Here is a 13573-nt window from a genome sequence, read left to right as displayed (position 1 = left end):
CCTGAGGATTTGCGATACCTTCAGTATGTTTGAGCGCAACGAGGTCGCGTAAAGTTCTGACATTTACTCTAAGAACCCTTGCGATTTAATCATGACAGATGGGGCCGATACCCACAGAAAGGAGTTTAAGGCATTAAAACCTGTTACTTATCAACTGTTATCGATAACGACGACAAAAATAATGACAAGCTCTGGATAATATGGTCCGTTATATAGTAAAACGAATGTCAAAACAATTGAAGTACAAGATTTGAAATCAACCGATTAAAAATAACTTGATCGATGGAAGTAATAGACTAGACCCGATAATAATACTGGTCAGATGCTTGCCGTCTGTAACGGGATAAACAGTTCATTCGCTACAGAATTCTTGCAAATGTCTTGGAAAAGGGTCAGCGACGATTACCGAATCATGGTATCATAGCACTGCAACTGAACCCAGAGGTTGGAAGACAGTATGTGGAGAGAGAAATTTCTTCGATGTGGTAATTCCAATGTTCCAAAAATTCCATCTTTTCGTACGGAATTTGTTCTAGTGGTGTCCCAACACTTAATTTCCACTCGAATTTGTATCCGAATGACGTCATGCAAAAGTTTGTAAGTAAGGTGCCATTCACAAAGTACGATGGAGGATGGAACAGTCGCTAAGGATAGGACGCCACCCATAGAAGTATAAGTATTTCGACTTGTGCAAAAATTTCGACCAACACCACGCGACAACATAAAACGGTGCCCCTGAAAATTTCTAAGAATTCCATTGTTCAAATTTCCTTCCATAGTCCGGTTTTGTTAGCAATGATTTGCGTAAATCATGCGTAAATAGAACTTGTCAGGTCCTATTTTTAGGAATTTAAAATCGTACGAAATGTGTAGAAACTGATGTTGGGGACACATTTTATCGTACGAAATACCAGTCTAGGTATAATTAGCCTAGTCTCAGACCAGAAATGGAAGGCTACTCGGCCCTAAGTATTTTTTTTTATCGAATAGAATGTTGTTAAAAAGAGTGATTTTGGGTCCGTGGACTGCCGTGTCGCTTCTTCAGGGCCTTGAGTGAGTTTCCACAATTTCTGTTTAACTTGAAAGGTACTTCGTACGGGCTTGCGTAATCACATTTGTGCAATTTCTAAGATGTGAACTTTTAGTGGAATTTTTCCGTTGCTCGCTAAGCTGATGTGGGCAATACAGCTAAGGAAATCCCAGAAGATGTAAAGTGAAACAATTCGATAGATTGAATTTGAAATTAATTTTTATTTTGCTATCAAAATGCTAAAAACATAATAAGAATGCGTACGCACGACGAGAAACGAAGAGATCACGGTAGCGTATGAAAATCAATAAACGGCTCGGTGTTATTGCTGCATCGTTCGAAGTTTTGATTCAGTTCTACCGTTGCATTAAAAAATCCGCAATTTTTCAAGTAAAAATCCGACTCAACAACACCGCCGGCAAAATCTTGTCGATTCCGTTCAGATGTAGCATCACCCGTGAGCTGAGCTGCTGTGATCTCATGCCAATTCTGATGACAATCCCGAATCCATTGATTACCGAAACGAGCCATTCGACAGATGTGACCCGTTTCGGGTAGGAAATTCTCCGAGAAGGAGTACAAATTTCGCAGAAATAAACAGTCCATCGGTCGCACAAAGCTTGCAATCAACATCCAGTGATGTTGGTCCGGTGACCAGAACCAAGCGGTAAACTGTGTGTGCCTGTCACTGGGCGATGGTGTGGCATTGACAAGAAATTTGTATTTGGTTTCCGGTTTCCAGTTGTATCTCAGAAAGGATTGCCCGCCCGATCCTTCATTGCCGAATTCACCCACATAGACATTGTCGCCTTTTCTGCTCAGACGCACTTTGTACTCGTCAGGGATACACGCAGGATTGTCTGTATTGTACGGTGACCAGATCGAAAACAGTATTCTCCTTTCCGTCGTGCTATTCACTTGTATACCGAAATATCCTCCATCGAAACCGGCTGCACAAAAATAGGCACCAATTGCATCCTCTCCTTGCGGTACAATGATTTCATTGTAAAAATAGGAAATATTTTTATTGCAAGGCAGCTGATACTTCAAATGAATGGATGGTCCTCTCCGTCCAAAATAAAAATCATCTGCAACGCACCGAATCTCATGCAGACATTGAATCATCAAATCCGAAACGTCGGCAAAGAAACCGCCAGTCGTGTGAACACCTTTCAGTTCCAGTTTCATGTACCCCACTTTACACAGTGGATAGTTTCCGATTGTTACGGTATGGTACTCAGATCCCGTAAGATCTTTTAAAATTACTTCGTGATGGGTCACGTTGTCCGCACACTTTAGGGTAACTTTGATGGTGCTCGTTCCGAACGGCACTTTCAGTCGTAGAGCCAGTTGTGCTTCACAGCTTTCGGACACATGAAAATAGATATTCGTAACAGTTTCCGGTGACATCCAATTGCCCAGACCATAATCGGTTATTACTTCGGTGTGATTAGGATCGCATGCGGTGATGAACGCATTTCCGGCCAATGGTATCGTCCATGCGTTCTGTAATGTAAACTTTATTCAAATTTGCTGCTTTGATAGACCAGAAATTACCAAAGATATGATGAAAAAGGATGTCGCCTCCACCTGTCGGGCGAAAGCAACGCCACTTGTTATCATTTCTCTGGGAATTACACAGGCAGGAAGGGACCCTAAGAATAAAAGGTATAGGAGTCTTATATAGTGAGCATTACTACTTTCCTCTGCTGCATGATTTGTGAAAATCGTATCAAAAGCTAAATGGCCAGTAGACACTAGGGTTCCCTAACCAAGTTTCGAAAGAGTCTATGAAACCCTGTCACACTTCCCAAAATGGTTTTCTATGATCTCCCAGATTATGCTCTCATTTCTCTAGAACACACATCAAACTGGGCCCAATGAACCGATAAATTCTGCTGTGGTATCGTCGCTACTCCATCAAAACAACACAATACCAATCATAGATGGAATGCCCTCCAATTTAATAATTTTTCTTATGAAACTAATCGACTCTTCAAGTCAAACATAGTCTATGTATCCGACTCTGTACTGTACATACCAGTAGACGAACAAACCTTTCACTAGCAGAGGTCTTACAGAATCCAATTCATAACGCATTTTAGATTCTGCGCGTTGAAGTTTTTCGAATAGTCACCGATTCTTCGAACAGCTGACTCTTACACATCAGCCGAACGAATAGAGTGAATCATACAGAATGGATTTAGGAATGTCACGTATGCTGTAACTGTAAAAACAAAATTTTATTGTAACTTCCCGTACATTAAATGAACAATGTCCATGTGCAACGGTTTTAATCGGTGTGGATGTTGTTTCACCCATAATTGTTAGCACTGGTGGTCACAGTAAAAATCGTAGAAATCTGCTGCACACTAAACAAATGAATTCTAATTACTAACAGGCAACGTTTTCGTACCACAACATCACGACTCACGACCTATCGTTCGGAGTCAAATAAATGTTTGTCCGTGTTGTGACGGTGTGGTGTATAAACGAAAAACGATACATCGTGTTTTTGTTTTCGTACGTTTAATTTCGGTAAAATTTTAGATATACGGAACTGTGTTGGCTATTATCAGTCTTAGATTCATATTGCAATGTCGGTTTACAATTTGTTTGTATGGTAAGACTCATTTAAAAATTAAAGATCGGCGAACACCTTTTGATGTTGATATGAGATGCATATCAACGAATGAATAATACAATATAAAGAATCGTGGAATTAGTACTCGGAACGGCTTGGCCTCGATCTGACATGAACCAGAACCTGATTTCTACCCGAACCTGAAATTTTGGATTCCGGACTCAAACCGAATCCGAACTGAATCTGCGTTAGTTCTTGGAATTTTTAGTTTCGGGTTTAAACCCGACCTGATCCGACTTGAAGGTTTCAGGTTTATGACGGCTTCGGGTTGAAAATTTCAGGTTCAGATCAACTTCGGGTTTGGGTGGAAAATCCGAGTCGAGTTAAGCTGAATTGAAACATGCCAAACCGATCCGAGCCATACTTTGAATCTTTAATCCGTCACAGTCTGAAACATATTTGAACTGTCATTTATCCAATGATGTACTTTGCAAGCAAATGGCTGAAAGGGATTCTTTCGTAAAAATTACATGCCGGACGCTTTTTCCAGTGAACGTTTTTATGTGTGCCTGGATAGTAGGGCGTATCGAATTTTGCAAATTTTAAGGACTGCGATAGCCTGTGTGCGGAAAACGTATATCATCGAAAACTGTGTCCGGGCATGTAGTTGATGGATCCAATGGAGCCATGGAAGAAGTCCCCCCGGGCGACTTTAAGTTTCCGAAGGTCATAATTCGGAAAGTTGATAGTATTTTTGAAAACAATGTTCTAGCGGAATGTAGAGCTTTGAAAACTCTACAAAACTACCGAAGAAACCGATGGTCCAAAAGGTGTCACTGCCAAGATTGCCTAACATCGAAAATGTGACCTTTTGGTTTTTGACTTATATTTCCTGAGAGACAAATGATTTTGTTTAGCCTGTGGTATGAGATAGTAGAGGAGGTCGAGCACTACCAGTACACTAGGCATTTCCCGATCGGATATACTCTTGAAATCACTTTTATAACATTTGTGAATGGAATTTTTAAGAGTGGCCACGTCGCCCACGAAGTGCAGACACTGCAACCGGTACTGGTGAGTCGAAGACACCTTGGCCAGTAAGTATGCATAATATTCCATGACAGTAGCTGAACTCTTTCACAAAATATTTGTTATTTCGATGTGGTACATGAATTGAAAAACTATACTACGAACTTCAATTTTTCGTAAATATATCGAAAAATATGTATAATCTGTGTATTTGCAACGAAATCGACTTCTTACTACTATTGAGTGGGTGAAATAACTAATTAAATCGATTATTTCTCGTTTTTCTCATAAATTCAATTTATTCAGATTTTGTAGTACAAAGTGTGCCACATCGAAATCACAGATATTTTGTGAAAAAGTTCAGCTACTGTCGTGGAGTATTATGCATACTTACTGGCCAAGGTGTCCTCGACTCAACAGCACCGGTTGCAGTGTCTGCACTTGCTTCGTGGGCGACGTGGCCACTCTTAAAAATTCCAATTAAAAAGGTTAAAAAAGTGATTTCAAGTGTATAATGGATCGGGACATGCCTAGTGTACTGGAAGTGCTCGACCTCCTCTACCACCTCATACCACAGGCTAAAAAAAATCATTTGTCTCTCAGGAAATATAAGTCAAAAACCAAAAGGTCACATTTTCGATGTTAGGCAATCTTGGCAATGGCACCTTTTGGACCATAGGTTTCTTCGGTAGATTTGTAGAGTTTTCAAAGCTCTACATCCCGCTAGAACATTGTTTTCAAAAATACTCTCAACTTTCCGAATTATGACCATCGGAAACTTAAAGCCGCCCGGGGGGACTTCTTCCATGGCTCCATCGGATTCATCAACCACATGCCCGGACACAGTTTTCGATGATCTACGTTTTCCGCACACAGGCTATCGCCTTTATGTCCTTAAAATTTGCAAAATTCGATACGCCCTACTGGATAGGTATTGGTCCTAGAAGCCACAAATATTTTTTTTAAAAGATTTCTAGAGCTCTCGGGCAAATAGGGTCTTATTGAGTATTGAAATTCATCCACTCCGAGGTATTGCTAGTTAAAAACATAGAGACGAGAGTCTAATATTTGGGAACTAATTCTCAATACTCCCAAAAATTCTCTAAAATTGGCATATCGCCAAAACTTCAGGTGATGTTGATAGGGGAACAAGCGATTTTAATGAGTGATAGCACGTTAGATTCGTCTTTCAATTCAGCATGAAAAGTTGTATACGCATCTGTTGTGGACGGTTTATTTGAGCCACTTTTCTATAATATACCATCCTCAACAGATACGGTAACAACTATTTCTCGCTCGTCGTGTATATTTTGCTGTCGCTTTCGTTCCACTTCTTACATCATCAGAACTGGTCGTTTGTACATCGTTAATTTTAGTAAGTAGCGACATTCGGTCCAATCGATGTTACAGCCAGAGCCTAATATTTGGGATTTAATTCTCGGTTTTTCCGAAATTCCCAAAAATTCCTTAAATTCCCTAAAATTTCCTAAAATACTCAAAAACAATTCCCAAATATTAGGCTCTGGTAGTGACACGATGAATGTACCTTTAAAGTGTAAATTCGATAGTCAAATCATCTACTCGAATATCTACGCAGAAAAGATTTGATAAAAAAAATGAGCCACGTATGGCTCCAAAATGTCTCCGTTTTCGATATCAGCGAACGTAAACCCATACAAAATAACAGTCACAAAAAGTTCTTACATAAAATGTGATGAATTGATGATCATAAAAAAGGCAGTTACTTCTCGAGTTAGAACGGACACTCAAACGGTAATTTGACCGGTAATATTGACCAAAAAAAAGCTCCACAACTTTCGATACTTCAACTAGAATCAATTCAAAAAAATCAAATCTTGAAACCTTGAATCTCACAGGATGACACAATCGTACGAGCTGGAGAAACTCATCTGCACGAAGGTTTTTGATAGACAATTATCTCCGACTGAAGAAAGTTGTATGAAAATTCCAAACCAATGGCTTCCACCTGGATACCGTATTCTGTCTTGCGTTATTTGCGTTGATGATGGAAAAAGACCGAAATTTGTTTTGGTTTTAACTTTAATGAAAAAACTAAATTTTTAAACGGAAAACATTTCAGAAATGACACAAAATAACAATCTTTGTCCGTGTCTCATAGCATGAGCTCTTTTGTTCTCTATGGCTTCGATTTACAGTAAACCGAATGCTTCCAGCAAGCCGATAGGTGTTTGAACGTCGTCGCACAAAATTCACACTGTAGACTGTTCCGATGATCGCCGCGCACAAAATGGTTCAGCATGGACCGTTTCGATGAAAACGATCGCCCGCAAATATCACAAATGAAATGCGTACCGCTTCTCTCGTTCAAATGGATTTTCCGGAAGTGTTTCTTCAAATTCGTATTTCTGGTGAAAATTCTCGCACACACCGTGCACTGATATCGTGGCAACTCCTTCTTCTTGCATTTGCTACGTCGGAAGTGTTGCTGGTACAATTTTTCGCCGAATGTAACGTTGCATGTGGGACATTTGAAGTGCTTTCGATTCTTGTGCATTCGTTTCCGGTGCTTGGCCAGAGTCAACGCGGTGGCGAATGTTAAATTGCACGTCGAACACGAGTGCTGAGGTATCGACATATTATCGTCTTGGATCGCGAAGTTCTTTTCGACATGAACCTCCGTCTGATGCTCCAGCAGATTAGCTTTACTGATGAACGAACATTTGCAAATTTCACATGCATGTGACGATCCCCCATTCGGATCGCCGGCAACCGTGCCGTTGTTTTGGGAATATTTTTCGAACGTTTTCTTCGGTATGCAGTGCTTCTGATGCAAATTGCGACCGCTCTTGGACTTCAATGTCAGATTGCAGTAGGTACACTTCAGGTCGATGTGAAGCTTCTTCATGTGGTAGTTCAAGCTGTTTTTGGTGAAGAAAAATTTTGTACACTTCGGACAGTCAAGTTTTTTTGTGGTATTGTCGATGCCATGCACTCCAGCGAAATGCTCCATCAATTTCGCTTTGCTCGGCAACAGTCTCGCACAATAGTCACACTCGTATATGATGAGCTTGGCACATTTTTGCGCCACATGTAGAATATACGAATCCCAGTAACGGTACAAGAATCCTCGTCCACAATCATTGCACCGGAAATTGTCCGGTTTCGTGACGTGCGTTCGTTTTACGTGTCGGTTCAGTTCGAATTTGTTGAAAAATCGCTTATTGCACTGCGAACAGCTCGTGTTGAGCATATCTTGAGGACGTCGACCATCCACACAGGCGTGCATCCGGAACGACGGTGCACTGGAATACGACTTATCACACAGTGTGTTCGGACAACGGAAACGCTTGCGTTGCAAATTGGAGTGGGCAAATTTCATGTGACGGTTTAACGTTCGCTGTTCGTAGTAGGACATGACACAAATTTCGCAATGGAAATGTTTGACTCGTTCACGATGTGTCTGAAAGTGGAAAACAGAGGAATTAGTCGACAGGGACCGGAATACGGTTTGGACCTTCACCTTCATATGTTCGTATACGTGGCCCTTTTGACGAAACCGTTTTTTGCAGATGTCGCACTCGAACTGTTTTTCTTCGTGAATCATCTGATGACGAATCTGGAAAATTGAGCAAATTTTTTTACTGAACAAATCCCACTTCCGAACGGCAATATGAGGCCGACACAGATAGATAGATAGAATAAGTGGGTGGCTTTTACGCCTGCACCTAAGCCTCAGATGGGCCTGTTGTGCGTACCCACGGTCGTTTATATTCTTTTAGTCTTGTTTAGAAATTTGAGGATGTTTGATGGAGCGATACTCCATATCGAGGTGTACTTGGTTACGTATGAACCTAGATACTGTGATCGAGCCATAATGTATGCTGGGCATTCGCAAAGAAAGTGTTCTGTGCTTTCGATTTCACCACACTTTTCGCAGTGTGGATCGTCTGCCACCCCAATTGTGTGGAGATGTTTCTTTAGAGAATTGTGACCTGTAAGTATGCCGGCAAGTCTTCTGAGGTTATTCCGATCGAGTGACAGGCAGTATTTCGAATTTTTGTTGTTTATTCTGATCGATATTTTTGCCTGTCTGGCAAAGTCTAGGGTATTCCAATAATTATTGAATTCTTTGGTTTTACTGTTCAGAATGAGCCGATTAAGTGTTGAGAATGATAAGGCCATTGCTGGCTCAGGTCCTATGAAAGGTGTACTAGAAGCTAATCTTGCTAGTTCATCTGCTTTTTCGTTACCAGCGACATTCGTGTGCCCTGGAACCCAAATAAGTGACACTTGGTGTTTTCCAGATAGTTCTTCTAGAGTATCGCGACATTCAAGGACTATTGAAGATGAAAATTTAAAGCCGCTAATCGCTTTAATTGCACCTTGACTGTCTGAGCAAATATTTATGGGTGAGACATTAGCTTCGTGGTTATTAATTATTTCTCTGCAGCATTCCATGATTCCAGTAATTTCTGTAGTGAATACTGTTAAAAAATTTCCTAGTGACACGGATATTTCTTTAGCTATGCTAGGGCAAAATATTCCCGACCCGGTTAGATCGTCCTTTTTTGATCCATCAGTGAACCACGAGAAGTGATTGTGTGCAATTGCATTCGGGGTATCCCAGAAACTACGATCCGGTATATTTACTTTAAATGATTTTTCGAATCTGTAAGTTGGGATGATTAAGTCGCAGGGCATATTGACTTCAGGTATTTGTTGGGACATGGCTGACCACAACTTAGTGTGCCCGAAATTGGCATCATTGATCAAGAGTTCAGACTGTTTGAACCTTAAAAGGGACGACTTGGCAAGAGACTTGATGTGAATATGTAGCGGTTCTATGTTCAATAGTGCTTCGAGTGCTGCTGTTGGGGTAGTTTTCATGGCGGAAGTGATTCCAATTAATGCTAATCTTTGTAATTTACTCAGTTGGGTTTGAACAGATTTCACTTCGCATCTGGGCCACCAGACTACTGCTCCATAACATAGTCTTGGTCTTACTATGGCTGTGTAAATCCAATGGAGTACTTTGGGGCTAATCCCCCAGTCATTGCCAAATAATCTGCGACATTGCCATAGGGATGCTACCGCTTTTTTAATGACGTATTCTGAATGGATGATCCAGTATAGTTTTGAGTCTAATATGACGCCCAAAAATTTTACAAATTCGGAAAAATCGATTTCCTTGCCAAAAAATTTGGGTTTTTTGAGTCCTGTAACCTTCCTTTTACGAGTGAATAATATCAGTCTCGTTTTATCTGGGTTCGCTGATTGCTCCCTACTATGACACCAGGATTCAACTAGTTTTAGTGCTGATTGCATCAAGTTTGACAGGGTCGAGATGCAGATTCCTACTAGGAGAATTGCGAGGTCATCGGCAAAGCTTTGAGAGTAAAAGCCAGCATTATTAAGTAAAGATAGTAAGCTGTCTTTAACCAAACAGTATAGTAAAGGCGGTAGAATACCCCCTTGAGGACAGCCTTTGCTTACGAAAACGCTTACTTTGGCAGTATTAAGGTAGGAGGATACAATTCGATCCCTAAGCATTTTAATAATCCATACAGTTACAGTAAGGTCCAATGAGGCCGACACAACTTACAAAGCTCTTTTTCAGTGCAAATGTCTTGAGGCAAACTGGACAGCAGTGTTGTGGTTCTTGGTGACACTAAAATAAAGCAGAAGACAAATCAGTTCGATGTCCAGACAGTCGACAGTGTCAATCACATAGACAATGTGCCGTGCATTCTGTTCTCAATACTAAACAGACTAGGGACTAACTAGATCAGCCGATTCATACCAAAATAGAAATTGTTGAAGCGAACTAAGGAAATCAAGACAGAAGCTGAAGAATTTAGCACACGCTGAAAGGGGTCTGTAGTCTGGATAAACTTTGAGTAAATAAATCCGTCGAATGAAGAAGTTCATGAAACTAACAAATGATGAACAAGTTAGACGATTATTCCAGTCAGTGATGTGATTGAAGAATTGGCATTCGATCTTTGACGGTAAGCGAAACGAATTCCTTTGCTTGGCCCCATTGAGCTGAAACGAATTCTTGCAATAGTGAAACAGAATAACAGCCTAATCATTCCTGCAGTTATAAAGTGAACTTTTGTTGCGTTTGTGATTAATTCAATGACTGTCGATGTCTCGATGGATGACCTGGATGACTACAGTCAGAGTCAAAATTTTGTTCCTTTTCTGCAAAAGAACCGAGCAGAATCCTTGATGCAAAAGTGAAACATTTTTCCAAAATTTCACTGTTTTAAAACAGTCTTGTCCATGATCTTCCCTACTTTTGATTTGTCGCAGTGATTTTAGTTATCCAACGTTCTTCTACGTCAGAGCCTGTAGAGACAGTATTTTCATGATTCTTCGGGAATTTTCACGGTTTTCGTGAATCTCAAAAATCATTGAAATTATTCCAGTGAAGAATTGCCAAAAATACCGATTTTCCTTGGCCTTCATTCACACACTGGCGATTTTTCCTGGCGTTTCTTCACATTCTGTCGATTTTTTTTTTAAATGAGCAATCAAAAATGATAATTTTAATTAGCGACATGGTTTCTGCTACTGTTTCGATCCGAGAGACAGTGAAATGCAATGTCATAATTCCTCAAAAGTTCTAAAGATTTTTTTTTGCCAAAATCTCATCAAAGTCTAGTGAATCATTAGCAAAATGAAAGTACACCTTAATTCCACTTAATCTCTAGCCATGCAGTCACATGCGGGACATGTGGTCAGGTACCACAAAACTGCAGATACCAACAAAAAACACGTACGAGTGTTGTGCAAGAACGATCTAAGAACGAAACTTCGAACACCGAGGTATTTGAAAATGATAATTTTGTTCGATTCCATAGAATCTATCCTTTTACGACAATTAACGCAAAGGCCTTATATTCAATCCTACGGAAGGTCTCCTCTTACAAACGGTGAAGGAAAGTCGTTTTGTTCGATTGTAAGGAAATGTAGCAGAATAGACACAATGTAAGTCGTTTTATCCGTTTTTTTAGTGTACGACAGTCTTTTTTAAGCAATCCTAGAGGTATTATTTCACTTTGGTGTTTTTTCACACTCTGACGATTTTTCTTGGCAATTCATCATTTTTGGTTGGTTTGTTTATTCACCAAGAAACATCGCTAAAGTGTGAAAAGAATTTGTGACTATACAGTCACTGCTTTGCGCAAAAAAAAACTTTTGGTGTCAGGGGTTCGAATTCTGGCCAATGCTAGATTTTTCTTTATAAAAATTCAGTCTTTGTTGAAGGCTCTAGAAGAGCGAAGTAGTATTTTTCGTAACTCACTAAAAAAAAGTCCTTTAGCAACATTTTTTTTATGGGTCGAAAATGAGCGACGAAGTCGCGATATTTTAGCATTAGATAAACGAGAAAAATTCTTATTTCACTGCGTGCGAAAAAAGGTCGTATTTCACTGTGTCTTCACATTCTGGCGATTTTTCTTGGTGATTTAACGAAGCCACCAAAAATGATGAATTGCCAATTAAAATCGCCAAATCGAAAAAATTCGTGACAATTCACGGCTGTATGGAAATTCGTTTTCAAGATTACAGGCCTCTGTTTTATATAGCTCTCGCTACCCGTTCATCTTTAGCTTCTCATTCCTTTAAATTCGAATTTCGATTGCGAAAATATTCGCTCCCCCGCTCGACAACACCGTCACCATTCAAATTCTTACCTTCATGTGTTCGTAAATGTGCGATTTGCTCTTAAACACGTGTTTGCATAAATCGCATTGAAATTTCTTTCCCTTGTGGATGCTTCGGTGTGCTATCTGATGAACGACATAACATTATTCAGCGAAATTAACGAAACAAAAATGTCCTTCTTACCAAACTTTTCACAATTGGAAACGTTAGCGAGCAAACATTGCAAGCGTATGGTGGTCCTTTCGATGAGATTTCCTTGTATTCAACTATCGAAATGTCTGTGCGTTTCAGATTCTCATTTTTTTGCAAAGTTTTCGACGGTCTCTTCTTTTTGCTGCCAATTTCATAGTCCTGTGAAGTGATAAGGAGATGTCGTGAGAAATATTGGTGCGATTAAATGGGTGTTTTTGACAACGTATCAAGCGACTTCTCTCAAATTACTCGACTTTGAAGCAAAATAAATTTCAAAATTTTACAGAATTTTTCACGAGTAAAGCAGAAGTAATGTACTCTGTTTAAGCCTCGGATCGGGACCTGTTTTAATTCAAGTTGACCCGAACCGGATTTTAACCCAAGCCTGAAGTCGGCACGAACTTGACTTGAAGCTTAAAATTTCGATTTCGAGTTCAACCCAAACCAATTCAGACTCGGGTCGAAATCTTAGTGCAGGTTCGGGTTCCAGTCCCAGTTCCGAGCATTAACAGTGACAGAGGCGTTTGAACTATTGCGACCAATTAAAACTTAGAGCGCCTTTACATTACTCAGAGAAACAGTCGAGACTGCCACAACAATAACATTCACCCACCTCGTCTGTATCATTTTCGCCATCTTTATCATCATATTCCGAATCGGGTTCGTAGTCACTTGTCTCATTGCCTCCATTGTGTGACTCTATGTTCACATATTCCAATGGATCGACTGAGTCAGCTCCATCATTATCACCATAAATAGCTGGTTCGAAGATATGTTCAACGCATTCCTGTTTCACTTGAACTGGAAAATTTTCCTAATTTTTCAATTTTGAATGTGAAATTAGATCGAACGTGACAATTCAAAAAGAAGGTTACCTTCAGTTGATCAACCTGCGGTGTGTACGTATCTAAGGCCACATTCAGTTGTTCGTCCGATATCGACGATATGAGGTAGTATTCGACTGGCTCCTCTTGTTTTATTTCTTTGGGTAGTCTCCATTTCACATCCATTATTTTTGCGATGCTTCACTCTCTACCCTCTCTACTCCCCGTACCAGAGTATTTACGTTGACAGTTTGAATGTCA

At 40.1% G+C, this 13573-nt stretch overlaps 2 protein-coding genes across 4 annotated transcripts; both read right to left on the bottom strand.

The window, feature by feature from the left end:
* Positions 1-1227: 1227 nt before the first annotated feature.
* LOC119084337 lies at positions 1228-3527 on the bottom strand. 2 transcript variants are annotated; one of them, XM_037194268.1, is made up of 2 exons: positions 3284-3527; positions 1228-2536 (listed from the first exon to the last, which is right to left on the bottom strand). In XM_037194268.1, the coding sequence occupies exons 1-2, from the start codon at positions 3350-3352 to the stop codon at positions 1316-1318; spliced, it is 1290 nt and encodes a 429-aa protein (XP_037050163.1). In that variant the 5' UTR covers positions 3353-3527; the 3' UTR covers positions 1228-1315. The 2 variants fall into 2 exon arrangements, with proteins under 2 accessions (XP_037050163.1, XP_037050164.1); XM_037194269.1 differs by having other exon boundaries at positions 3293-3526.
* Positions 3528-6678: 3151 nt separating this feature from the next.
* On the bottom strand, positions 6679-13565 carry LOC119084336 (zinc finger protein 62 homolog). 2 transcript variants are annotated; one of them, XM_037194266.1, is made up of 7 exons: positions 13364-13565; positions 13102-13302; positions 12480-12647; positions 12326-12421; positions 10228-10293; positions 8146-8241; positions 6679-8085 (listed from the first exon to the last, which is right to left on the bottom strand). In XM_037194266.1, the coding sequence occupies exons 1-7, from the start codon at positions 13496-13498 to the stop codon at positions 6802-6804; spliced, it is 2046 nt and encodes a 681-aa protein (XP_037050161.1). In that variant the 5' UTR covers positions 13499-13565; the 3' UTR covers positions 6679-6801. The 2 variants fall into 2 exon arrangements, with proteins under 2 accessions (XP_037050161.1, XP_037050162.1); XM_037194267.1 differs by lacking the exon at positions 10228-10293.
* Between the last annotated feature and the right edge of the window lie 8 nt (positions 13566-13573).

Source organism: Bradysia coprophila, unplaced genomic scaffold (genome assembly GCF_014529535.1).
Source record: "Bradysia coprophila strain Holo2 unplaced genomic scaffold, BU_Bcop_v1 contig_732, whole genome shotgun sequence".
In the NCBI taxonomy this organism is placed as follows: domain Eukaryota; kingdom Metazoa; phylum Arthropoda; class Insecta; order Diptera; family Sciaridae; genus Bradysia; species Bradysia coprophila.
Note: the sequence above shows the minus strand (reverse complement) of the source record. Positions and strands in the feature narration are given on the sequence as shown.

Bases quoted from the DNA above. Each gene is read 5' to 3' on its own strand.
- LOC119084337 (XM_037194268.1), bottom strand. From the start codon at position 3,352: ATGGGTGAAACAACATCCACACCGATTAAAACCGTTGCACATGGACAT. The intron at 2,537-3,283 runs GTTACAATAAAA...TTTACATTACAG, and splicing joins GTTCATTTAATGTACGGGAA to AACGCATGGACGATACCATT.
- LOC119084336 (XM_037194266.1), bottom strand. From the start codon at position 13,498: ATGGATGTGAAATGGAGACTACCCAAAGAAATAAAACAAGAGGAGCCA. The intron at 12,422-12,479 runs GTAAGAAGGACA...GTCGTTCATCAG, and splicing joins TTCCAATTGTGAAAAGTTTG to ATAGCACACCGAAGCATCCA. The intron at 8,086-8,145 runs GTGAAGGTCCAA...TTCCACTTTCAG, and splicing joins ACGTATACGAACATATGAAG to ACACATCGTGAACGAGTCAA.